General features: G+C 40.4%; 1 protein-coding gene across 1 annotated transcript; it reads right to left on the bottom strand.

Annotated features, from left to right (window-relative positions):
* fancb (FA complementation group B) lies at positions 1 to 26,058 on the bottom strand. Its single transcript, XM_067992686.1, has 8 exons — positions 23,778 to 26,058; positions 21,073 to 21,228; positions 18,335 to 18,433; positions 15,723 to 15,851; positions 12,306 to 12,472; positions 10,850 to 11,304; positions 1,899 to 2,139; positions 1 to 700 (listed from the first exon to the last, which is right to left on the bottom strand). Exons 1-8 carry the CDS (start codon positions 24,711 to 24,713, stop codon positions 262 to 264), a joined length of 2,622 nt encoding a protein of 873 aa, XP_067848787.1. The 5' UTR covers positions 24,714 to 26,058; the 3' UTR covers positions 1 to 261.
* Positions 26,059 to 26,141: the final 83 nt, after the last annotated feature.

Here is a 26,141-nt window from a genome sequence, read left to right as displayed (position 1 = left end):
TTTTAAAGAGAAAGTATTTGTAGTATTTATTAACCACTGCAGCTTTAAATTTTCTTCCCACAGGAACTAAATATAGAAAATTGTCAGTCCACAACATGCCTATATCTGCATAAGGGTAAAAATTGCTTTGGTGCCAGTACAAAGAGTTTTAGCACCAGCATGCCAAGGGAGGTAAACAACAGGAAAGATCAAAGAAACAAGCTCTTTGTGTCTAATCAAATTAGTTTCTCTGATGAATTCATGGAAATTAGATCTTAATTATTAAATAGAAAATGAACTGTGGAATCTACTGAGCCTCCATGCAGAGCTATCAGTGTTCAGTTGCATATCAGTCAATTTCTTTGTAATTTCTCTATAGAGAGGACCTGTGATCGACAGATTCATCCCCAAAATGTTTCGCTCTTGTTCGATGTGAAACTTCTCTCTGTACTCCTGTAGCTTTTCCTCACTGTCTAATAAAGGAGCACTAGGCAAAATATTCTGTTTTTTCTCTGCTTTGGCTCTCATTGTGAACTCACTCTCGGCTTCTGAGATAGTAGAAGTGATGAAGTTTCTGAAGGCACTTGTCTCTTGCTCAAGAGCACATCCCAAAATGTCTGTCATTTGGTCTTCAGTCCCAGTACTCATATGTATTATCACACAACCTTGTGGAAGGACTCCAATCAGACCGTGAAGGAACATCAGCAAAAATGATTGACTTCTGAGAAGAAAAAAAAATAAAGGAAACTGTGAGTGGATATGCCTGGATTGAAGTGTTGACAAACATTAAAAATATTATTATTCAAAAAAGTAAAGAAAGAAAGCTTGCATTTATATAGCTCATTTTATGGCCTCAGAAGGTCACACAGTGCTGCTCAGCCAATGCATTACTTTTTCTACTGAAGTGTAGTCACAGTTGTTTTGCAGGCAAATGTGCCATCCAATTTGCAGACAACAAGTCCGATAGGCAGCAAATGAGATAAATGTTTTGGTGTTGTTGTTTTAGGGATGAATATTGGCTAGGACACCAGGAGAACTCCTTGCTCCTCTTCAAGTGCCGTGGGATTTTGTTTTTTTTACATGCACCCGAACAGGCAGATAGATCCTCAGTTTAACATCCGATCTGAAAAACAGCATCTCTGATAATGCAGGACTCCCTCAGTATAGCACTGAAATGTCAGCCTTGATTATGTGTTCAAGTCCTGGAGTGGGGTTGAACCACAATCTTCTGACTCAGAGGAAAGAACAAGCTAAAGAGGGCACAATGATGGCTGGTACAGGAATGAAACTGTGACATCGACAACCAGGATTCTCCATTTAACTAATGTACGGTGACGTTGCCACAAAAAGAAAAACAGTTGATACAATAATCTTGTTTTGCAGGAAATATACTTCTCTGTGCATTTTAAGGAAATTGTTTTACAGTTCAAGAATAGAATTATCTGAATAATAATGAGTATCTGTGAAGCATTACTAATTTTATTGATGGGTTTGGATGACATCAAAACACAGGAGTGAATTTGGAGAGGCTGTAACTGTCATCTGAACCCTACAATGAGATTGCTGCCTTCAAATCATTCTTATCTATAACTTTTCATTATATATATATAATATATAAAGTGAAGTTGGTGGACTTTTATTCTGTTTCCTATTTTTGTCCTTCTCTGGCAGTAGACATCATGACTACAATAGCTAGAAGACTTCATGTTGTTAATGTGCAATGGGATCTGCACTGAGGGATTAACGATACAACATAATTCCTGCAAGTTTATTTACAGATGATCTATTGAAGATATATATAAGATCATTCTGATTACTCCATGGTGTGGTAAAATGTGATGCATAGAGGATGATACACAATGAATTAGTTTTCTGCCTTATTCAAGTACTATTGTTAGAAATGCTTTTGTGTACTTTACCTGCAAAGCACCGTTAAAGTCCCTTTAAAAGGATTTTGCAGATGCCAGTTAAGGAGAATACCTTGTAGAGGTCCCCTTTTGGAGCACAGCAGATATTCCGGGCAGATTTTCAAAGGTTCACATTGCATTGGACCCAACAGCCAATCTTTCACCTGAGCCAGAGTATAATCAGGGGAGAATATTCTGAAGGATGACCTTTGAGAGGTAGCTACAGTGGCATAAAAATCTTCTACTGCTTTATCTGTGGAAAAAAATACTTTTAATGGTAATCTGCAGGACAAAAACATCTAAATGGATTGCTAATATCTTATGAAAATGTTCCAGGTATTTATATTCCATGACAGCTTAGCCCGATAATGAGGTATTCCAAATCCTGTAAACTGTAAGAAAACTTGACCAGCAATATTCATCCAGATAGCAGAATTTTTAACACCAATCTGTCAGGTTAATCTGTTTCAGAGCACTGTGCACAGAATATTATGTGCAGAATTACTCAAGCATTAGAAAGCAATACTGCTGGGATCACAGCTATTTTAAAACTTACAGGAACATAAAAATTCCACCACAGTGGGCAAGCTGAATTTTTCAAGAGAAATCTTTATGAGCAAGCTAACGGAAGCGATAACACACATTAATTTAAAAGTGAGGTAATTATAAAGTCTAAATCCTGACTAAGCCAAATAAATACTTTAAAGGACTAAAGTTGAACTTGACTGAAGGTTTTTCATTAGAATAAATCTCAAAATTATTTTTTTTCTGTTTTAGAGAATTTCCTTTTTGGCTAACCTGAAACAGTGAAAAACAAACAGAAAGTAGTCAAGAAGGTATTCAAGGTAACATGTAATTGTATTAATTACAACATCTGAAGCTGCACAAACAGGAATGTACTTTGACCACTTTAGACAAGATGATTCAGGATTGACCCACTATACCAAATGGCCTCAGATGGATTCCTGTTCTTATCCAAGGGAAAAGAATCATATGCCAATCAGAAAATGATGTATATTTTAAATCAGGCAACAGAGATGGACATGCTAATCATAACAAATTAATCCGTGTTCTAATGCAGAATCTCATCCATAATGTTAATCTATTTTTCTTTTTTGCTCTCTTCTGCTGGCTGACCATCATAGAAATTACTGCACATAAGGAGGCTATTCAGCTCATGTGGTGCTGGCTCTTCAATTGGAGCTATTTAATATAATCTTATTTTCTGCTTTTAATTCTGATTGTCAGCATCTGCTGTTTTATTCACTTCGCCTGTTTAGATGTGGACAAGGCAAATTGATTGAATGGAGTGGCATGAGCATTTCTCTCTCTCTCTCATGTAGAGGGAGAGAAAAAAAAAATTACATTTTCCCAATTTTAGAAGCTGGATGAAAATCATACATAAGTCACCAGAGGCAAGACTCTGGAGAAATGAACTGGTGTTGGCTTTCTTCCTGGATAGTTTGTGGCAAGTTTAAATTATTCAAGAAAAATTCTGAAAGCGTTTGGAGGATGTGAGATAGTGCTGCTTAAAGTTCCCATTCTGGAAAGTATTTTAAAGGAAGGGCAAAGGGAAACCAATCTGGTTATTGACAGAAAGAAAACTTGTGCAAACTGCAAAAAGCTGACGCATTTGATACGCACTGAGCAGTCAATAAATAGAGCAACTAGCCCTATAATTTAATATACACTAGGGGGTCTCCTATGGCTGTGCTTACAGTAAGTCGGATGTTACGATGTTTAGGAGGGACAGGACCGTTTTACCATGTCACACACAATGTATTGGACCAGAAATCACTCCCGAAATAACGGAGAAGCTCAACAGTGCTCTCAGTTTTCAGTGGTGAATTGGTCGAGCAAGTTGCCACATTTGCACATGAGCAGTGAAACGCGGAAATCTGGAACTTGCTCCTGGTGGTTTGCCAGCGATATGACAGCTTCGAATTAAAGGGCCATCGCACGCTGCAATCAGAGAAATCACTGAAAAAGTGCAAACTTGCTTATCTGTTATAAAGTAACTAGTTATGCCACGGAACAGGTACGCTTAAAAATACCAGGTCTAAACTAAATTTTAACAGCATGGTGAGTCTTAATGACTGCCAAACAACTAAAAATTAACTTTTAAAAATGTGGAGCCTAATATTACTCCTTATTTTAATCGCTTTTGGTCGCCAAAAACTTTTTTAAAAAAATTAAATAATTTTTTTTGGACTTTTCCCTTCTGTCTCTAATTTAATTCAATTTTTTTTTTGGTTTTTAAAAAAAATATATTTTTTTATTTACAATGACATACAGAATACTAACTTTAAATGAATGAAATCTGCTTGCCTGTTTGAGCAAGGCAGCCTGAATCTATGGGCATGACTTCTCTTCCTGACAGATCTTGTGGGCGTGTCTTCACCTCACAGACTTTTCCTGCTGCGCGGCAATTCACGCTGTTCAGAGGCTGGGTTGATAGCGCACATTTTATTTAAAGTTTAAATTCAAGCAATTTGACGTCACAGAGCCCGCTGTAAGTATTTTCGTTAATTTAATTCGCAGGAGCTGCAGTGAGCATTGCCTCACTGCTCTGCGTGATTTCTGGCCCATTATGTTTAACGGAAGAAAACAGACATGAATTTAACGGGAAAAAGAGAGTCAACGGGGCATTCTTGGCAGAGCATTAGAAATAGTCACACGTCTGCTCTCTTGGCTGCAGACTGAGGAATGACGTTTAACAGGGGGAAACCCTAAATACAGTGAGAAATAAAACTGAGGGAAGGAATAACCTTAAATAAACTCCAGGAATACCATAAGGCTAAAAACATTTAACATAACATCTACTAAGATCTGTAGAATTCCATCCGTGGCCAAAAAAGGCTAAAGTCATGAAAACAATTAGCATCAATTTTCACAGAAAGAAAAGGCTTCATATCCATTGTTTACTTTTCGACAAAGTTATTGGAACATATCTGGAACAATTATTACAATTCTAGTTCAGTCATATTTCTGACTGCTCCTACTCTAGGTACATTAGAAAGGCTTTAAAAGGACATGAGAAAGCAAAGGGATTTTAATTTTGAGGTAGTAATGATTTAAAACCCATTACTTATAAACATTTCAAATTAAATTCCTTTTATTAGAAGAAGGTGTAAATTCAATGTCAACACAATATAAAAAGTTTTAGAAACGTTAATTACTCAGTGCAGGGGAAATTTTGAATAGTCTACTCCAGGCAAAATAAATTCAGAGAAATGTAGTCCTTTCTGGATTTTGATACGCATTGTGAAAGATATGGCAATCAGCCAGAGCTGTAAGAAGGTTAAATCTGCACTAGACTGATAATATAGTTGGTGGATGTTAATGAAGTCCAGTTAGGTTGAAAAGCTGTATTAAGTATTTGAATGGGAAAGACAGAGATTACCACAGCCACTCTGCAATTGCTAATGTGTTGCAAAATATTTCAATATGGCATAAGCACTGTACCACAGCATTATCATTCTAGGATGATAAGCTGATGTTTACAATAAGTCCTTTACAAGTTCTCTCATTTGCTGGTTTCAATAGCTAATAGTAATAATGAAAAAAAAATTCTAATGTCACAGGAACTGAGCTGTTTAGAGATGAAACTTTCTCCTCTCTCATCACTGGAGCATATTTGGTGGAAGAACATGTCTTTACACCTTCTCCTATAATCTTTCAAAGTTCTCTAGATTCAGGAACTGTCCCTCTAGATTGGAAAATTGCGCATGTCACTTTGCTTTTTAAGAAAGGAGAGAGGGAAACCAGGGAATTATAGACCAGTTAGCCTAACATCTGTTGTGGGGAAAATTATGGAGTCTATAATTAAGGATAGGGTGACTGAACACCGAGAATTATCAGTTAATCAGAGAGAGCCAGCATGGATTTGTGAAAGGTAGGTCATACCTGACAAACCTGATTGACTAAAGTAGTGGACAGGGGAATGTCAATGGATGTTATTTATATGGACTTCCAGAAGGCATTTGATAAGGTCCCACATAAGAGACTGTTAGCTAAGATAGAAGCCCATGGAATCGAGGGAAAAGTACAGACTTGGTTAGGAAGTTGGCTGAGTGAAAGACGACAGAGGGTAGGGATAATGGGTAGGTACTCACATTGGCAGGATGTGACCAGTGGAGTCCCGCAGGGATCTGTCTTGGGGCCTCAATTATTCACAATATTTATTAACAACTTAGATGAAGGCATAGAAAGTCTCATATCTAAGTTTGTCGATGACAAAGATTGGTGGTATTGTAAGCAGTGTAGATGAAAACATAAAATTACAAAGCGATATTGATAAATTAGGTGAATGGGCAAAACTGTGGCAAATAGAATTCAATGTGGACAAATGTCTACATCAAAAAAGGATAGAACAGGGTACTTTCTAAATGGTAAAAAGTTAAAAACAGTGGATGTCCAAAGGGACCTCTACATAGATCACTGAAGTGTCATGCACAGGTGCAGAAAATAATCAAGAAGGCTAATGGAATGTTGGCCTTTATATCTAGAGGACTAGAGTACAAGGGGGCAGAAGTTATGCTGTAGCTATTCAAAACCCTGGTTAGACCGCACCTGGAGTACTGTGAGCAGTTCTGGGCACCGCACCTTTGGAAGGACATATTGGCCTTGGAGGAAGTGCAGCGTAGGTTTACTAGAATGATACCCGGACTTCAAGGGTTAAGTTACGAGGAGAGATTACACAAATTGGGGTTGTATTCTCTGGAGTTTAGAAGGTTAAGGGGTGATCTGATCGAAGTTTATAAGATATTAAGGGGAACAGATAGGGTGGAAAGAGAGAAACTATTTCCGCTGGTTGGGGATTCTAGGAGTAGGGGGCACAGTCTAAAAATTAGAGCCAGACCTTTCAGGAGCGAGATTAGAAAACATTTCTACACATAAAGGGTGGTAGAAGTTTGGAACTCTCTTCCGCAAATGGCAATTGATACTAGCTCAATTGCTAAATTTAAATCTGAGATAGATAGCTTTTTGGCAATCAAAGGTATTAAGGGATATGGGCCAAAGGGTATATGGAGTTAGATCACAAATCAGCCATGATCTTATCAAATGGCAGAGGAGGCACGAGGGGCTGAATGGCCTACTCCTGTTCCTATGCAAAGGTGTACAAAAATTAAATGTTTGTCTTGTTTACATATTGAAAGAACGTTGCAATATAAGGTTCTATGCTCCTATGTTCTATATTGGCTGTATCCTATCATTTCCTTCTTAAAATAATAAGTCCATTACAAAAATGCTATATGCTTTAATAAGGCAGATTAGATATTCTAATTTAGTCTTTGTGCAGTTGGATCATATTACCATTAAGTACAGACATGTCCAACAGATAAGAAGCTGTTCTTCAATTCTTCATTTTCAAATGGAATTACTGTCAACCAAATATCTACCCTGGGTCTGTCGCTAGGCTTATGTGTTGACTTAGGCAGGGGCTCATCTGTCTACAAATCGTAAAGGTTCACCTAGAATACACATGGTTAAGAGCCTGCTTTTCCTTTACACATTATACCAAAGGTTATTAATAAAATAAATGGCGCAAGCCCTCTCTCTCTGCACTTTTGAAAATGCTAATTTCATGTGTTTGTGCACAAAAGGAGAAAATATGGCCCCAGTATTTTGTTCAATGGCATGCAATATAGTATATTACTATGTTTACATTTTCTGTAATTGATACTAACCCACAGATAAGACCAGATGAATGACCAGCTAATAACGGAACATCAAATGAATCTACACTCAAAGTGTGCCGGGTTTTCCAATTCCGCAACCAAGAATTCTTACCCCATCCGATTCAGTAGGTTATAAGGCATAAAATGGGAGAAATGTTCTTAAGGTATCAGTTTTGTATAGCCTGTGATTCACCGCTTTCTCTGTCTGCTTATTTATAATTGTAAACAATTTTACAACACCAAGTTATAGTCCAACGATTTTTATTTGAAATCTACAAGCTTTCGGAGGCTTCCTCCTTCCTCAGGTAAATGTTAAGAGCTCCTTGAAGCCTACGCATTTATACATATAGAACAATACATGGTGTTTACAGACTGCCCCTGCAACTGCCCGTTGCCAAGGCAATCACCGTGTTCAGACAGAGAGGTGTCACCTACAGAACCCCCGAATACACATTCAACAAAAAAACAAACAGGAAAAAAAAGAGAGGCAGAAACATCCGGAAGGCAGAGAAAGCCAGCAAATGACCCATTATATTAAAAACAGATAGCTTTTGTTCGCTGGTGGGGTAACGTGTAGCGTGACATGAACCCAAGATCCCGGTTGAGGCCGTCCTCATGGGTACGGAACTTGGCTATCAATTTCTGCTCGACGATTTTGCGTTGTCGTGTGTCTCGAAGGCCGCCTTGGAGAACGCTTACCCGAAGATCGGTGGCTGAATGTCCCTGACTGCTGAAGTGTTCCCCGACTGGGGGGATATATATGTATAAATGCGTAGGCTTCAAGGAGCTCTTGACATTTACCTGAGGAAGGAGGAAGCCTCCGAAAGCTTGTAGATTTCAAATAAAAATCGTTGGACTATAACTTGGTGTTGTAAAATTGTTTACAATTGTCAACCCCAGTCCATCACTAGCATCTCCACATCATGCTTATTTATAGTCAGCAATTTGATCATTCATTCACCTTTGTAGACCACATTTAAAGTACTGTGCATAATTCTAGTCTCCATATTATAAAAAGAATATAGAAGCACTGGAGAAGGTGCATAAAAAATTTACAAGACTGATACCAGAACTGAGAGATTATAACTATCAGGAAAGACTGAACAGGCTGGGGCTCTTTTCCTCTAGAAAAGAGAAGGCTGAGAGGTGACCTAATAGAGGTCTTTAAAATTATGAAAGGGTTTGCTAGGATAGACATAGAGAAGATGTTTCCACTTGTGGGGGAGTTCAAAATTAGGGGTTATAAATATAAGATAGTCACTAATAAATCCAATAAGGAGTTCAGGAGAAACTTCTTTACTCAGAGAGTGGTTACAACGTGGAACTTGCTACTACATGGAGTAGTTGAGGCGAATAACAAAGATGCATTTATGGGGAAGCTAGATAAGTACATGAGGGAGAAAGGAATCAAAGGTTATGCTGATAGGTGAGATGAAGTAGGGAGGGAGGAGGCTCGTGTGGGGCATAAACACTGGCACTGAACAGTTGGGCCGAATGGCCTGTTTCTGTGCTATAATTTCTATGTAAGATATGTTGGCTAGGGGCTGCAGAAGGTAACCTGAGACGTCAGCTGCTGATACACACAAGCAGGAACGACTTTTGAACTGAAGTAACCTGGGTTCAGTCCTGGCCTTAGCTGGCTGGAACCGGTTTGAATTAGCTAAGTTTTGTGAAAGACAAAGGAAATGTGATAAAACACAAGTCCTTATTTAGAAAAGGAGTAATGAGGTAATGCTACCTAAGTCCTTGGGACAGAGCCAATGAGGAGAAGACACAGGGTAACCAGAAAGCCTAAACCAATGAAATAGAGACAGCACAGCTTGGAGATAAGATTCGGAATAAGAATGAAGGATCTGGGGCGTGGAGCCAGAGCGAAGATTCCGGAGACCAACCATCGCAGAAGTGGAAGACCCTACGTCAGGGACGTAGAGACGACGTCGAAAGAGAGAGAGAACGGAACGCCTGGCCAGTGTCAGCTCTCCTTTTCGGGTATTATCCTTTATATTCTGTGACCACTCGGAGTGTCAGAGAAACCTAGTGGGTGTGCGTTTAGATCTTAATTTGGGTATAAAACTGTATAACCTGGTGTAAACTGCATGCTTATAACTAACCATATACATATAGCTTATACGTCTGATCTAACGGTGTGAATAAAGTGAATTGAGAGTCAAGAGAAAATTGACTCTTCTCCTCTTTGTACTAAGTCAGTAACCATAACCGGTGACCTCCGGTCAACAGATAGACTGTATGATCAAATAGGTAGCACAAAACTTTCTATTTTAATTACTATATAAGGGTTGTGGCTATAGAATTCAACAACCAACAATTGCATCAAATAAATTTGTGCCATCTATTGATTATTGGAACAACTAAATGAATACTTAAGAATATTAAAAATCAGAAAAGCAATGTGTCAATGAGCATAATGTCAAACAAACCCAGCTCTTTTGGGTTCTCTTTTCTTTGGCCAAGAAACAAGCCAACCTGCCTAGCTAATAAGAGAACAGCAAAGAAAATGCAATACATTTCAGTGTTTGCTTCATTATTGGTTCACAGAATAGGATGTGAACTGCAGCTTTAGAACAAAATAAATATGGCTGTGGCATGCAGCGAAATGAAAACCTCTCAGAATTGTGTGTTTTTTTATTAAATTCTCTCCTCTCTCCTGAAGGCAATCACTCATGCTGGAGCATGGATCCACAGGTGATGGCAGGCTATTTGATTGTGGGGGACATCACACACAAGTCCAAACTTGTCCTTAATTGATAGCCATACACACACTTACATACACCTTCCAAAAAAAGTTCACTAGATAGCAAGCGAAAGTGGAAGTCCTGGCTGATTTTTTTTTAAAATCAACTAACCGAGGGTGCTCAGGCGAACTGCAGTGCCCCCACAGTTTATGGGCACTGCGCTGGCTGAGATCAGCTAACTCAGCACCCGCAATAGGAGTGAACCAAAGACTTAAGAGCACTGAACAATCGTTTTGAAATAGCTCGTACAGCAATTTTAGAACTTCCAAACAAGTTGAAGTTTGTGATGTCTTTCTTCAAGTTTGGCAGGAAAATTAAAAATGAAACTTCAAGCATGTTATTATGCAAATCCCTGTATGTTGGCCTTTGCAGTCCAATTGAGGTCACCGTAACTATATATAATTCATTTTTTTCACAAAATATAAGCAGTTTTTCTTTTAAGATCAACCATTTGAAGCAACTCTACAATTAACAAAATCTTCCCCTTTTCCACACAAACTCATTTTAATGTAAAAACCTTTATAGTTACCTGTACATAGCAAAGGATTCTGCAACAAGTTTATTGCATATTTTTCATTCCAGATGTCCTCCAGGTTTAAAGATACTCTCCCACATTGTAAAATTGTCTCTCTTTTTGTTAATTCAGATTTCTGAGTAGGATCCATCGTACCGTGTAGTAACACAGAGCAGTGGATATTATTGGATACCAGCAGCGGTGACAAGTTTGTGACAACTGTGATGGTCTGTGTCAGATCTTTGTAAATCTGAAAATAAATGTCTTCTTTACGGCAGCTGCTCAGATCCTTTATGTCTTGCATCTCCAGTCTCGGCTTCTTTAATGGAGGTTCTGCTGGATACTGGGGAAATGGTGGTGATACTCTAGATTTGCTTAGCTTCAATACTTTACTGTGAGATTGAATCAGTGGAGCAGCATTAAAGAGGTCATGATCCATCACCAGCGATAAACTCACATAGTCAAAAGTTCTGTAAGGAACAAGGCAATGTTTCACACAGATATGTCAGCAATGACTAACCTGTGTCTATTAAAAGTTCAATAAACGAGGCCAACGTACCAAATTTTAATTTGAACGATATGACTTTTAGTTCTCACTAGAGTCCCTTATAAACTGGTTCAGATATTTAATTTCACCTTAGAGGTGGAATGTTCCACAATGCATATTCTGGTTTCTTTGAACTCCTATTTCTGATACTGCTAAAATTTAGAAAGTTACGTGTTTAAGCAGGAATAACGTACAATGTACAATAAAAAGATAATGTCTTTACTGGTGCTACACTAAGTCAAATAACAGAAAACCACTGATCATTCAGAGTTTAACTTAGTCAGGAGAAGGCAGTACTCTATACAATCTCCATTGTCCAATGTAACATATATATGATTACACATCTTCCATCCATATAACACAGTACTGTATAGAATAGCAAAAGGTCTGCTTTGTGTGTACTATAACCACTTATAAGGCATGCACTGTACTTTAAATACTGAGGTGGACTATATATTTATCAAGAACTGTGCCATTTCTAACTTTGGAATTTTATGTGATCAGGAGCATAGTATATGTAAAATGCTCCCTAAGGATTAGTCCTAGACTCCTCTGTACTTTTGTTGCCTGTGCTATCAATGCCTGTGAAGGGTGACCTAATCACCGACCTTTAAACTTCATCTTAAGAAAAATTCACACAAATTCTAATGTTGAAGAGTATAGATTGTTATCTACTTTGATGCAAATTTTATATTAAAAGCCAGGAGCTTACAATGCATTCTCCTTAAATTGCAAACAAATTATTTTATAAAAATGATTAAAACCAGAAAATCTTTAACACACAATTTGCATTTATATACAATTACAGTCCTCTTGATTATTAATATTGTTTATTTTTCTTCCCTGGAAGCTTCATTTCATCAACCACTGGTAACATTCAACACAGGAGCAAATATGCCTCTGTCTTTTGTCCAATTTACTTACACGCTGACAGATCCAGATAATTGTACTCCCACTATCCAACTACCATCCACTATGCGCTGCCAGACCTTCTGTGCTGGATGGTTCAATGCCTGATTGGTAGAACAAGTCTCTTCAACAAGGAGCTCTAGGTCAGACTCCTCCTCATGCCAAAGAGAAACCAAGCCTTCCTATGAAAATACAAAGTTTTTATTACTAATAATCAGATTTAATTCAATTTCCGCTGAGACAACCAGCTTGATCGTGATATTTCAAAGCCAGTAACGGTAAACCAACAATTTAGAAATCTACACATAAAGTTCTAATGTACCAACCTTTGTTTTGTCTAAATGTAATTTAAGAGAATTCTAAATTCAGTTTTAGTACAGACTAATGTGATTTTTGACATACATAGTTATATTCATGCATTGATACAAGATGTGGAGATGCCGGTGATGGACTGGGGTTGACAATTGTAAACAATTTTACAACACCAAGTTATAGTCCAACAATTTTATTTTTAATCCCACAAGCTTTCGGAGGCTTCCTCCTTCCTCAGGTGGTGTGGAAATGACATTTTCGAATCCGTCGCATTTTAAAATCACAGAACAATGCCTGGTGATTACTGCCCGTTGCCAAGGCAATCACAGTGAGCAGACAGAAAGGTGTCACCTAAAAAGGCCACCGAATATACAAACCCCCAAAAAAAAGAGAGAGAAGGAAGACAGTCAATGACCCGTTATATTAAAAATAGATAACATTTGTTCGCTGGTGGGGTTACGTGTAGTGTGACATGAACCCAAGATCCCGGTTGAGGCCGTCCTCATGGGTGCGGAACTTGGCTATCAATTTCTGCTCGACGATTTTGCGTTGTCGTGTGTCTCGAAGGCCGCCTTGGAGTATGCTTACCCGAAGGTCGGTGGCTGAATGTCCATGACTGCTGAAGTGTTCCCCGACAGGGAGAGAACCCTCCTGTTTGGCGATTGTTGCGCGGTGCCCATTCATCCGTTGTCGCAGCGTCTGCATGGTCTCGCCAATGTACCATGCTCTGGGGCATCCTTTCCTGCAACGTATGAGGTAGACAACGTTGGCCGAGTCACAGGAGTATGAACCGTGCACCTGGTGGGTGGTGTCCTCTCGTGTGATGGTGGTATCTGTGTCGATGATCTGGCATGTCTTGCAGAGGTTACCGTGGCAGGGTTGTGTGGTGTCGTGGACGCTGTTCTCCTGAAGGCTGGGTAATTTGCTGCGAACGATGGTTTGTTTGAGGTTGGGTGGCTGTTTAAAGGCGAGTAGTGGAGGTGTGGGGATGGCCATAGCGAGGTGTTCGTCATCATTGATGACATGTTGAAGGCTGCGGAGAACATGGCGTAGTTTCTCCGCTCCGGGGAAGTACTGGACGACAAAGGGTACTCTGTTGGTTGCGTCCCGTGTTAGTCTTCTGAGGAGGTCTACGCGATTTTTCGCTGTGGCCCGTCGGAACTGTCGATCGATGAGTCGAGCATCATATCCCGTTCTTACTAGGGCGTCTTTCAGCGTCTGTAGGTGTCCATCGCGTTCCTCCTCGTCTGAGCAGACCCTGTGTATTCGCAGGGCCTGTCCATAGGGGATGGCCTCTTTGACGTGGTTAGGGTGGAAGCTGGAAAAGTGGAGCATCGTGAGGTTGTCCGTGGGCTTGCGGTAGAGTGAGGTGCTGAGGTGCCCGTCTTTGATGGAGATTCGTGTGTCCAAGAAAGAAACTGATTCTGAGGAGTAGTCCATGGTGAGCTTGATGGTGGGATGGAACTTGTTGATGTTATCGTGTAGTCTCTTTAGTGATTCCTCACCGTGGGTCCATAGAAAGAAAATGGCATCGATGTATCTGGTGTATAGTGTTGGTTGGAGGTCCTGTGCAGTGAAGAAGTCCTGCTCGAACTTGTGCATGAAAATGTTGGCGTATTGGGGTGCGAATTTGGTCCCCATGGCTGTTCTGTGTGTTTGGGTAAAGAACTGGTTATTGAAGGTGAAGACACTGTGATCCGCTTCATCCTGGATCACAATGTCTTCACCTTCAATAACCAGTTCTTTACCCAAACACACGGAACAGCCATGGGGACCAAATTTGCACGAATCTCCATCAAAGACGGGCACCTCAGCACCTCACTCTATCGCAAGCCCACGGACAACCTCACGATGCTCCACTTTTCCAGCTTCCACCCTAACCACGTCAAAGAGGCCATCCCCTATGGACAGGCCCTGCGAATACACAGGGTCTGCTCAGACGAGGAGGAACGCGATGGACACCTACAGACGCTGAAAGACGCCCTAGTAAGAACGGGATATGATGCTCGACTCATCGATCGACAGTTCCGACGGGCCACAGCAAAAAATCGCATAGACCTCCTCAGGAGACTAACACGGGACGCAACCAACAGAGTACCCTTCGTCGTCCAGTACTTCCCCGGAGCGGAGAAACTACGCCATGTTCTCCGCAGCCTTCAACATGTCATCAACGATGACGAACACCTCGCTATGGCCATCCCCACACCTCCACTACTCGCCTTTAAACAGCCACCCAACCTCAAACAAACCATCGTTCGCAGCAAATTACCCAGCCTTCAGGAGAACAGCGTCCACGACACCACACAACCCTGCCACGGTAACCTCTGCAAGACATGCCAGATCATCGACACAGATACCACCATCACACGAGAGGACACCACCCACCAGGTGCACGGTTCATACTCCTGTGACTCGGCCAACGTTGTCTACCTCATACGTTGCAGGAAAGGATGCCCCAGAGCATGGTACATTGGCGAGACCATGCAGACGCTGCGACAACGGATGAACGGACACCGCGCAACAATCGCCAAACAGGAGGGTTCTCTCCCTGTCGGGGAACACTTCAGCAGTCATGGACATTCAGCCACCGACCTTCGGGTAAGCATACTCCAAGGCGGCCTTCGAGACACACGACAACGCAAAATCGTCGAGCAGAAATTGATAGCCAAGTTCCGCACCCATGAGGACGGCCTCAACCGGGATCTTGGGTTCATGTCACACTACACGTAACCCCACCAGCGAACAAATGTTATCTGTTTTTAATATAACGGGTCATTGACTGTCTTCCTTCTCTCTCTCTCTCTTTTTTTTTGGGGGTTTGTATATTCGGTGGCCTTTTTAGGTGACACCTTTCTGTCTGCTCACTGTGATTGCCTTGGCAACGGGCAGTAATCACCAGGCATTGTTCTGTGATTTTAAAATGCGAAGGATTCGAAAATGTCATTTCCACACCACCCGAGGAAGGAGGAAGCCTCCGAAAGCTTGTGGGATTAAAAATAAAATTGTTGGACTATAACTTGGTGTTGTAAAATTGTTTACAATTGATACAAGATGTCAGCACAAAGTTGTCATGCATTATCTAAGACTCGCAGTTGCTGTTAATATCTACAAATGTCATACCTCTTCAGCGTCAGGTAAGGTACACTGCTTTCCTTCAATAAGGTTTGTTAGAGCCTTGGAAGATTGAAGTAAAACTCTCTCTTTGGCTCTTAACAGGTGTTGCAGTTCTTCGAGGGAGGCCAGGCCTGACTGGATTGGATGAAAATAATACATGCAAAATAAAGAGGGCAACATACCACAACAGCTGTACGTACAATAAATATTACATTTCAATATCCCATGTACAGAATCCAAAACTGGCACTTTGAAATTTACAAGAGAACTCTCTTTTTCCATTCCTAAATTTAAATTTTATCATGTGTCCAATATCTTTTCAGCCGAACTGGTGAGTAACTTTGGCTTAAAAGGACCATATTAACCATCACATAGAAAAATTATTGAAGGTGTGGGCTGCGAGTCAATAAACTAATATAGACCTAAAACACTGGAAAAGTTTCAAATAAAAGATTCACTTTTTCAAATTCACTTATTATACAAGATGTACACCATTATTAGACAAATACATATGCACAGCAGATTCTCTGTAGAGAGTGCTAACAAAACAGACAATATCATGCACCCCTAACAAATATCAAACCCACTTTTTATGTGACTCTGAAGGTCAATATTATAATGGAAAGGTGTCCACCACCAAAGCTGTTTGATTCAAGTTTCTGTGGAGTAAATTTAAGCACCACATCGTATTTGTAGTGCACGATTCTGCTGTACATTGAGTACGGTTATAGGCAGGTCATGCATTTAGACTGCCGAAATTAAATCAGAAATCCCTTTACTTTGGATTTTTTTTAATAAGGACACAAAATCAAAGTAAAGCATACCTCCACCCAGTCTAAAAAACATCTCTATGGAAAATTCTCCTCACTTCCAGAAGATCGAAAGGTTTCATCTGTAAATTTTTAAACTGGAGCCAGAAGAGATGGAATTTAATCTTAATTGACTGCATGTAAGTAATTTCTCATTTCTAAATAAATGGAATCTTTTCTGTTCCTCTGTCCAACCATGAGTGGATTTTGATTGGATTCCCTCAAATAACTCCAGCGGGGATGCTCCAAAAGATTCGAATTTACAGAAATTAATCTTTTGCCACATTTATTTAGCTGTCTGAATCACCTATTTGGACAGATTGATCACTAGTAGATCACTTCCATTTTTATGTTGGTTCACTGCAGATGTTGCATTAATAGATATTGGAACTGCTGTGGTCTTTTCTATCGCTAACCAGGATGTGGTATGTAAAGTGGGGACAGTCAGTGAATTATAGTGCTGATTTAAAAGACGATGAAATACCACAGTAGATGTAAAAGGCACAGCCTTCATGAACATAGATTAAATGAATGCGATACCTGAAGAAATGACATTGACGCTCCCCCAAAGAGGAAATCTGCTATTTTCCTAGCTTTCTACATGCAACTTAATTTTCTTCAATATCATTGTGCACATCAGATTCAGAGACTGGATCTAACAGTAGCAGCAAGTTGGGAAATATTGAAAGTGGAATTTGGATCAATCTAATTATCATGTTTTTAGACCTCACCCAATAGAAAGCTTTGTAGTCATATTTCTTTTGTCAAAGATATTGCATTCCAGTCAAGTAACTTAATCTAAATTAAAGGGACATTATCTCTATGAATTCTGGTTACCGTTTTGAATTATTTAAAATATGGGAAAGGTATCTTCAAATTTAAGTATCATTTGGAGTGGTTCTATACACTTTTTCTATCCCATTTTCTCCACTCCTTTTCTAAATGTAGTGACTCATGTTGAATACAGTTTCTAGAGTGGCAGGGACCCCGATATCTTGTTCAAATGGCCACTCTTCAAGTGAGTGCCTAGATAGTGACTGTCAACAGGCTGTGTTGACCATGGAGAGGCATATCAACTGTGCCTGATTCAGTTCTTATCCAACATCTACCCACATGCCCTTTGCAGCAGGGATCACTGGATAGCAATCAGGATTGGGAATGCAGGCTGATTTTGTTGTCTGCAACCTAGGAGGACTGAATCCAATTGTAGTGTTCCATTGCTGCTCCTAGCTCAGATCAGCTAAAACAAAACAAACTAGAAATCAACCGGGATGCTATACTATGCATTTATAAACTGAGTCAGTGGGAGAGTTACACTTATTTCAAAGCAAAAATTAGAACAATGGGGGAAAAATAACAATAACAGTTACAGTACTTCAAAGTAGTTCCTTGTATGTGAAATACTTTGAGATGTTTCTAAGAGACGTGATGAAGCACTACTTAAATGCAAGTTTTTTTTTAATATAAACACTTGAGTTGGTTGCAGTAGAAGATTTGAAACTAGTGTGGAAGGTATGGTAGTATAAGCAAAAGATACAGTACTGCTAAACCCAGTAGCAGAAAACCTATTTGCACTGCCTTTGTAACCCACTTTTTCTTTTAAAACCAAAAGAAATGGTGGAGGTGGGGAGGGGCCACAAATTACACAGGTTTTATTCTGCGACCCTCCGCTAATATACTGCTGGTAAGGGCATGTGCATTGTAAATTCTCATTCACCAGCATTCATTACTGTCTACACAATAATCCAAACAAACACCCTAGATTATTGAAAAAATTCAAGCAGATAGATTTTACATATAAATACAAACCTGTAATCTTGCCTCCAGGGCTTGGACTGTGTGGTGATAATTCACATGTGCTATGTCATTAGTCTGTACTCTTTTTTCTTCAGCATGCCCATAGTTAACCTAGATAGTAAAAATATTTTTAAAAAATTATTAAAAAAGTAACAGTGGAAATGTTTAAGCAAAAGTTTATCAATAAAACGCACCTATCAATTCTTGTGGAGTGGGTACACATGCAAACTTCTGTATTGAAAGAGGATACTTTTATTCATTTGCATCTGTCCGCAATTTCATTGTAATGAAGTCTGTCAGCTGACCACCTCCCAGGCTTCTGTATAAGTTGCTTTGTAGTACAGCAGTTCAATTCTCCCGCAGCTTTTGGAGAACATCGAGTATCTATTCAGCAATTCCTCTGAAAGCATGGCATTTATCATGATTTTGCCATGTGGGTATCCTGACTAAAAATCTTCATCTTATATTGGTTACACTAATGAAAAACAATTTAAAATTTAAAAAAATTATTTAGCAGGTAACAAACGTGCAAGTTCCTAAAGACATTCAGTACTCAAAGTTTCTGAACCTACTTACTGGACAGCTTTTGGTGAGCTGCATTTGTCCCTCCAACTGGTGAAACACTCAAGTCCAATAATATAGATCAGAAAATCAGGTGGGATAGCAACGAAGAATGAAGAAAAATTCAGGCGATAAGGTCACTTGCCTCACTGCCTAACCTGCATTTCCCGCCCTGCTACTGGCCACTCCTTCTCCGCCTGCCACATGCAAAAGGAGGCAGGCGGGGGACCCTGGAAGATTTTCCTAGTGCCTGCCCCACTTACTGCTGTTTCCCAGGACCTTCATGTGGAAAGTGGTGGTAGGCTACAGGCAGCAGTGGTAACAACCAAGAGGTCCCCCAATAGAGGCATAGGGCCTTGTACAGGCTTCCTCTCTCCCCACATAAGTCCCCACTCACCTTCCTTTGTAGGCTTCGGTCTCCACCAGGGCCATACAACAGGGCAGCTATGTGCCGATCTTCAGATCATTTCTGTCTCTTTAAATGCCTGGCTCCCAGAGCAGCAATCTGCCAGGATTTTGTGGCTGGACATTGGCGAGCATCCACTTGGCATGTGTCCAAAATGACTCTGACCCAGGGAAATGGGTTGGGTTTGGGGTGGCTTTGGAGAGCAGACGGAAGTCCCACCCTGCCAGAACTATGCCTTAAAAAGGAGAATCCAACTCAAAATGTCCTTCTCAATTCACTGCAATGAGGCAATACAGCACATGACAAAAAAAATCCATAGATTGTCTGATTTAAAACAAATTAAATAAATCATACCAACAAAAGTTACAAGAAAAAAATAAATTAAAAAAAATCATCCATTCAAAGTTAGATGTCTCAACCAAGCCCAATCTTGTCTTCACATGACATCCATTTACAGGAACTTTCCAGCAGACCTAGGGATCAGGATTTGGAGCCCCAGCGATTTCCCCCTCACTTCCCAGCTGCAGTCAATAAGGCCATGATATTTCCTGAGAGGCGGGGAGGAAGCAGGGGTGCGTGTCAGTGGCCGGGAAAGCTGGAGTTCCTGTGGAATTTAATGGCAGGACCTCACTAGAGTTTTTTTACTCCAGTTCCTGCCCGGCAGCTAGCCAGATTGAGAGGCTGGCCACGGCCGAATGGGAAAGCCTGCTGTAGAAGGCAGCAGCCAGGGAAGGTCCCTGGCAAACGGAGAAGATCAGGGGTTGGTGGGGGGCTCGAAGTGCGGCAGGAAGGAGGGTGGGAGGAAGAGAAAGATCGTGGGCGGGGGGGGTCGACTGATTGTGGCATATTAGCTTGAGGGGCTGGAGAGAAGCACGCCTACTCCTCCTGGCCTACAAGCAGCATTGGAAAAGCCCTTACCCTGCTGGATCCAGCAGGTTTCGCCCCCTTTCAACTGCCGGGTTTCCCAAGCCCTGGGAAACCCGGCCCGCAGCTGTTAAACTTAAATGGTTGTCAAAATCTGAGGAACGCAGCCTCATTAACATATTATAATGACTGACTCGCCTCTCGAGAGCAGGTTACTCGGCCGTTCCCCCAACCCACCGTGGTTAAACTGGATGTAGGTGCTTTCGCAGCGGGTTGAGTTTCCCATTTTTAGCAATTTAACCCTCCACCCCCAGCCCTCTCCCTCCTGTCATGGGAGGGAGGAGGAAGGGTTAAAATTCCTCCCTAAGGATCAATTGTAACACACCCGTTTTTCTCTGGCTGCAATCAGCCAGCTCAGCACAAATTAAACATTGTTTGAATGGCTCAATACCATCCAATTTATCCATTGCGGCAACCCCATTGGAAACCTTTTAAAACAAATACTACAGGATAAACTCCTACAATGGTTTTAAGTACATATTTAATTTTTAAAAAGTCATGAATAAAAATGTTTTAAAAATATCAATCTCAGTAGTTTCCCATTATGGCTGGCAATCTTCCTGCTGGAATTGATGCAAAAATGTGACATTTTAGAGCACAGTCCTAATTTCTAGCACCCTCCACATTTAGTACTTTCAAAAATACATTACATGTTAGCCAAATCGTTTTTTCCTTGCTCACCCCCAGTTATAGTGGTACTGACTATAGCCTAGCAACTGGCTACATCTCAGGCGTTTTAATCAGGAACGATGTGGGACGCTGGGACGCCTGGGGGCAGGGGTGGAGCAGAAGAGAAGGGAACCTAAACAGCAGAAATATAAAAATATAACCCCAAAATTAAATAAAAGCAGGAACTTACTGTGTAATTGAATTCACCAAGATCAGTTAATATAAAATCTTTCAGACAGTCTTCAACAGTGGAGGTTGCCATAGAGAGCAACAAGATTTGCTCTGTCCCTATGCTTAAGAAGTCGTCCAATTGTACTGACCATACATCCTGCCAAACGGCAGCAACCTAGGGTAAAACAAAGGTCATTATTATACATAAGACCTTGACAAATTGCATGTAATTATCTGCAGGGCTATTGTATAAACCTTCAAGAGTTCAAGAATTACCTATCCATTCTTTCACACAAAACATACTATTTGAAGGCATGTAATGGATGTAAACAGTGTTGTTATTTATGAAATAGATTAACAATGTGAATAGCTGTTTTCCTAGTTAATTATAACTGCTGTGTTCAAGTACCACAATAACTTGACAGATGACGTACTGTCGGGATTATTTTAAGTTATTTTTGTAAATGCTTCCTCCGTTTTGGCCACTCTGTCCCCATCCTCTCCTGTTTGTGCTTTCTTCCTCACTTGGGAAGGCAAGACAATTCATATCATGAATGAATCATCAATGCTGCAATTGCTGACCAGTTTCCTTTTTCCCTTCCCCCGAAATGAAAAGCACTCTCTGGGGTAAAGTTGAATGGCAAACAGCCAATGCAACTAGAATTTGAACTGGAGTCTCTATCAAGTTCAAGCTTTAGTGCTGTATCTGCCCAGCAGTCTAACCACGTGATTTTAAAGTAGTGCTGTGAATACTGAAACAAAGCAAAATGAAAGGATCCATACATTATATCATCACTCAGCTGAATACCTTATCATTAGGGCTGTATATAGAAGTGTTACTGATGTCATTATTAAACTTTTATGCAAACACGGTATGATCTGGATTGTTTTGTTGCCACCTATTACTGCCGTTAAGATCAAATGTTGTTGAGCTACAAATACATAATCCATGCACCATTTACCTCTCCTTGAAACAACCAACTCAAATTCCAGCAAAGCAACAAAAATATTTTTCCTGTCACTTAAACCAAACAATCTAAAACAAAAAAAAAATAAGCAGGTTACAAATATTGGAAAGATTGGGGGGAAATTCATAATGAAGGCAGCAGAACCACTGGACAACTGAACCAATAGCTCCGAAGGATATAGAATCATAGGATGGTTACAGCACGGAAAGAGGCCATTCGGCAAGAGCAATCCAGCTAGTCCCACTCCCCCGCCCTATCCCCGTAGCCCTGCAAATTTTTTCCCTTCAAGTACATATCCAGTTCCCCTTTGAAAGCCACGATTGAATCTGCCTCCACCACCCCCTCAGGCAGTGCATTCCAGATCATAGCCACTCACTGTGTAAAAAAGTTTTTCCTCACGTCGCCTTTGGTTCTTTTGCCAATCACCTTAAATCTATGTCCTCTGGTTCTTGACCCTTCCGCCAATGGGAACAGTTTCTCTCTATCTACTCTGTCCAGACCTTTCATGATTTTGAATGCCTCTATCAAATCTCCTCACAACCATCTCTGCTCTGAGGAGAACAACCCAGCTTCTCCAGTCTATCTGTGTAACTGAAGTCCCTCGTCCCTAGAATCATTCTAGTAAATCTGGTCTAAAGGTCAGCCAAGAGAAGAAACTAAAAACATGCTTAGTTGTGCCTTATGCACACGTGTGGTTATATGGCTACATTTACTTTTTAGTAACCCATGGGCAACTTCATACAGGCATGGCTAGATTTTTGTATTGTACTATTATAAGAGGAAAATAATCCCACACAAAATTCGTAACTGAAAATTGCTAATTTAGTGGACATTTTTCTCTTTATTTTTCCTGTATATTTATAAAAGAGTTCTGAATAAAAAAAAATTCTGATAAGGTTCAACTAGATTAAAATCAGGTGAAAATAATTACACATACAAGGAACAGAAGAAAATTAATATTCATGTTCTTAAATTATTTCTATAGACTTTAATAAAAACAAGTTTTAAACTTTTTTTTAAAAACATGATGATCTGCAAAAAGAGTTAAATACGAGATGGTATGGAGTAACAATTAATATTCATTTGCATTGTCTGCATCTTGTCAGAAGAGATTTTAATAAAGACGTTTTTAATGTTATTAAAAAATTACTGCAATGTGTGTAAAATTATAAAAATTATCCTGAATAAGTATATATATTTGAAAGGGAAAGATTTGTAGAACTACGGGGAAAGAGCAGGGGAGTGGAACTAATTGGATAGCTCTTTCAAAGAGCCAGCAAAGGCACTGGCACGATGGGCCGAATGGCCTCCTTCTGTGCAGTCCGATTCTATGAGTAGAGCATTCATCTTAATTCAACATTGCTTAATTGAAATTATCTGATAATTCAAATGTTTTTAAGCACAAAATTCATACTTTACTGTGTTATTTGCATACATTCAAATTACTGAATAATTATTTTTTTAATGCAAAAATGAGTTTGAATTATCAGTAGACTGTAATCATGTTGCAATATCTATTAACATCAGCATTTAAACAGCTTAACTCATAGGAGACAAATGGCATTTTGCCTGTACACCAATTACAGCACTTTTAAATTCTTAAAAACATTTTTTTGGAAAAATTATGATTTAAAGACCCCTTCATTCTATAAACACTACGTGGTACTGGCGTAGTATTTAAGTGGGTCTATAAACTATTGGAGTGCTAGAACGATGCATCAGAGACCGAAAACAAACATGGTCATTGTATTTGTACCTGCCAACTTTCCTTTGAGACAGCGCAAATGCTTCCAGCCCTAGAAGACACAAGGAAGAGGCAATTCTCTCTGCCAGTTGTGGCCATTTTTATTTCACAGGCTTCTTCAAAAGGAAGCTGGCAGACATTCTTAGGGACACAGTTTTCAAACAAAACCAGTTGCTTCTTACACGTGCTTGCTACAATTGTAGTTTTTATCTGATTGTCTATTTCTTCAACAGGGCAAATGAGTATGTGTGTAACTACAATGCTGTAAGCATGTGGGATGAAGTGATGGCTATGCAAGTTTTTCTTTTCGAAAGAATAAGCGATAAATTCACTACCCCAGACCAGTTTATCGGCTTTAGAAACAGAGGTTTCATCATTTTTCATAGATCCAGCAGGTTTTCTTGTGCCCAGTACAATTATGTCCCCGTCAGAAACCTCTCCAATCCATTTAACTGCAGTAAATGAAATGGGAATACTCAAAATACCATTACTTTCAACAGATGCATAATGCACTTGGTCACCACAGCTCCAGAAAACACTGGGCCCGATCAACAAAGTCACATTCTCCTTCATTTCATATTCCAGTTCAAAGTTCAACCTATGCTCAATTTCATTTGAATTGTGCAGCATTAGTAAAACATATCCAAATTTAGAATGACCCTTTTTATGTTTCTTCAGCAAGATGCAAGGGGCAGTTTGCCCTGTTCTTGAATCAATGGCACAAGAAGAAGCAATAATTTCCGAGAAGGAACTTTTTTGATTAGTGCTGGATTTGCCTGCAAATTTCTGGATGAATTTCCCCGTCTCTGAATCAAATGTCATCCTTTTGAACTGCAGGACTGTATCATTTTTCCCACCAGGGTGTTTTTCCTTGGACAAAATAAAAGAGATCACCTCTCCTTTCAAAGATGTTACATTCACAGTCTTGTTAATGGATTCCAGCTCCATTTCAAACAGCTGATCTTGAATCCGAGAAGAAAAGTTTAAACTGAAGTAATGCAAAAAAGGATTTTAAACTGAAGTTGTTATAGCACAAATGAATTGCAAGTATTTTCTCAAATTGTTGATGTGTATATCACAGTAGTAAGCTCTCTCGTAGCAGCACGTTTTTCCCAGTAAGACTTCTCCAGCCGAAACAATAGTACATCATCTCCAATAGGTGGGGACCTCCCTCAGTAGACACGACAATACATCATTTCTAATATATGGGGACCTAATTTTACTCACTGGGAGCCTTCACTGTCTCTAATACCCGGAGTCTCACTCGTCTCTAATACCCGGAATCTCACTAGTCTCTAATACCCGGAATCTCACTGGTCTCTAATACCCGGAATCTCACTGGTCTCTAATACCCGGAATCTCACTGGTCTCTAATACCCGGACTCTCACTCGTCTCTAATACCCGGACTCTCACTCGTCTCTAATACCCGGACTCTCACTCGTCTCTAATACCCGGAGTCTCACTCGTCTCTAATACCCGGAGTCTCACTCGTCTCTAATACCCGGAGTCTCACTCGTCTCTAATACCCGGAGTCTCACTCGTCTCTAATACCCGGAGTCTCACTCGTCTCTAATACCCGGAGTCTCACTGGTCTCTAATACCCGGAGTCTCACTCGTCTCTAATACTCAGGGCCTCACTAGTCTCTAATACCCGGAATCTCACTGGTCTCTAATACCCGGAGTCTCACTCGTCTCTAACACTCAGGGCCTCACTAGTCTCTAATACCCGGAATCTCACTAGTCTCTAATACCCGGAGTCTCACTCGTCTCTAATACCCGGAATCTCACTGGTCTCTAATACCCGGACTCTCACCAGTCTCTAATACCCGGAATCTCACCGGTCTCTAATACCCGGACTCTCACTGGTCTCTAATACCCGGAATCTCACTGGTCTCTAATACCCGGAATCTCACTGGTCTCTAATACCCGGAATCTCACTGGTCTCTAATACCCGGAATCTCACTGGTCTCTAATACCCGGACTCTCACTGGTCTCTAATACCCGGAATCTCACTGGTCTCTAATACCCGGACTCTCACTGGTCTCTAATACCCGGACTCTCACTGGTCTCTAATACCCGGACTCTCACTGGTCTCTAACACCCGGAGTCTCACTCGTCTCTAATACCCGGAGTCTCACTCGTCTCTAATACCCGGAATCTCACTGGTCTCTAATACCCGGACTCTCACTGGTCTCTAATACCCGGACTCTCACTGGTCTCTAATACCCGGAGTCTCACTCGTCTCTAATACCCGGAGTCTCTCTCGAAACATCTGTCCCCGCGCGCCGATATTCAAACAAAACAGCCCCGCTCGCGCCATCCAAAAACACGAGGGGGGAGGGGGGGAAGAGGAGGAGAGAACGTCAATAAAGCAA

Source organism: Heptranchias perlo, chromosome 11, assembly GCF_035084215.1.
Source record: "Heptranchias perlo isolate sHepPer1 chromosome 11, sHepPer1.hap1, whole genome shotgun sequence".
NCBI lineage: Eukaryota > Metazoa > Chordata > Chondrichthyes > Hexanchiformes > Hexanchidae > Heptranchias > Heptranchias perlo.
This window is presented reverse-complemented; position numbering and strand designations above follow the sequence as displayed.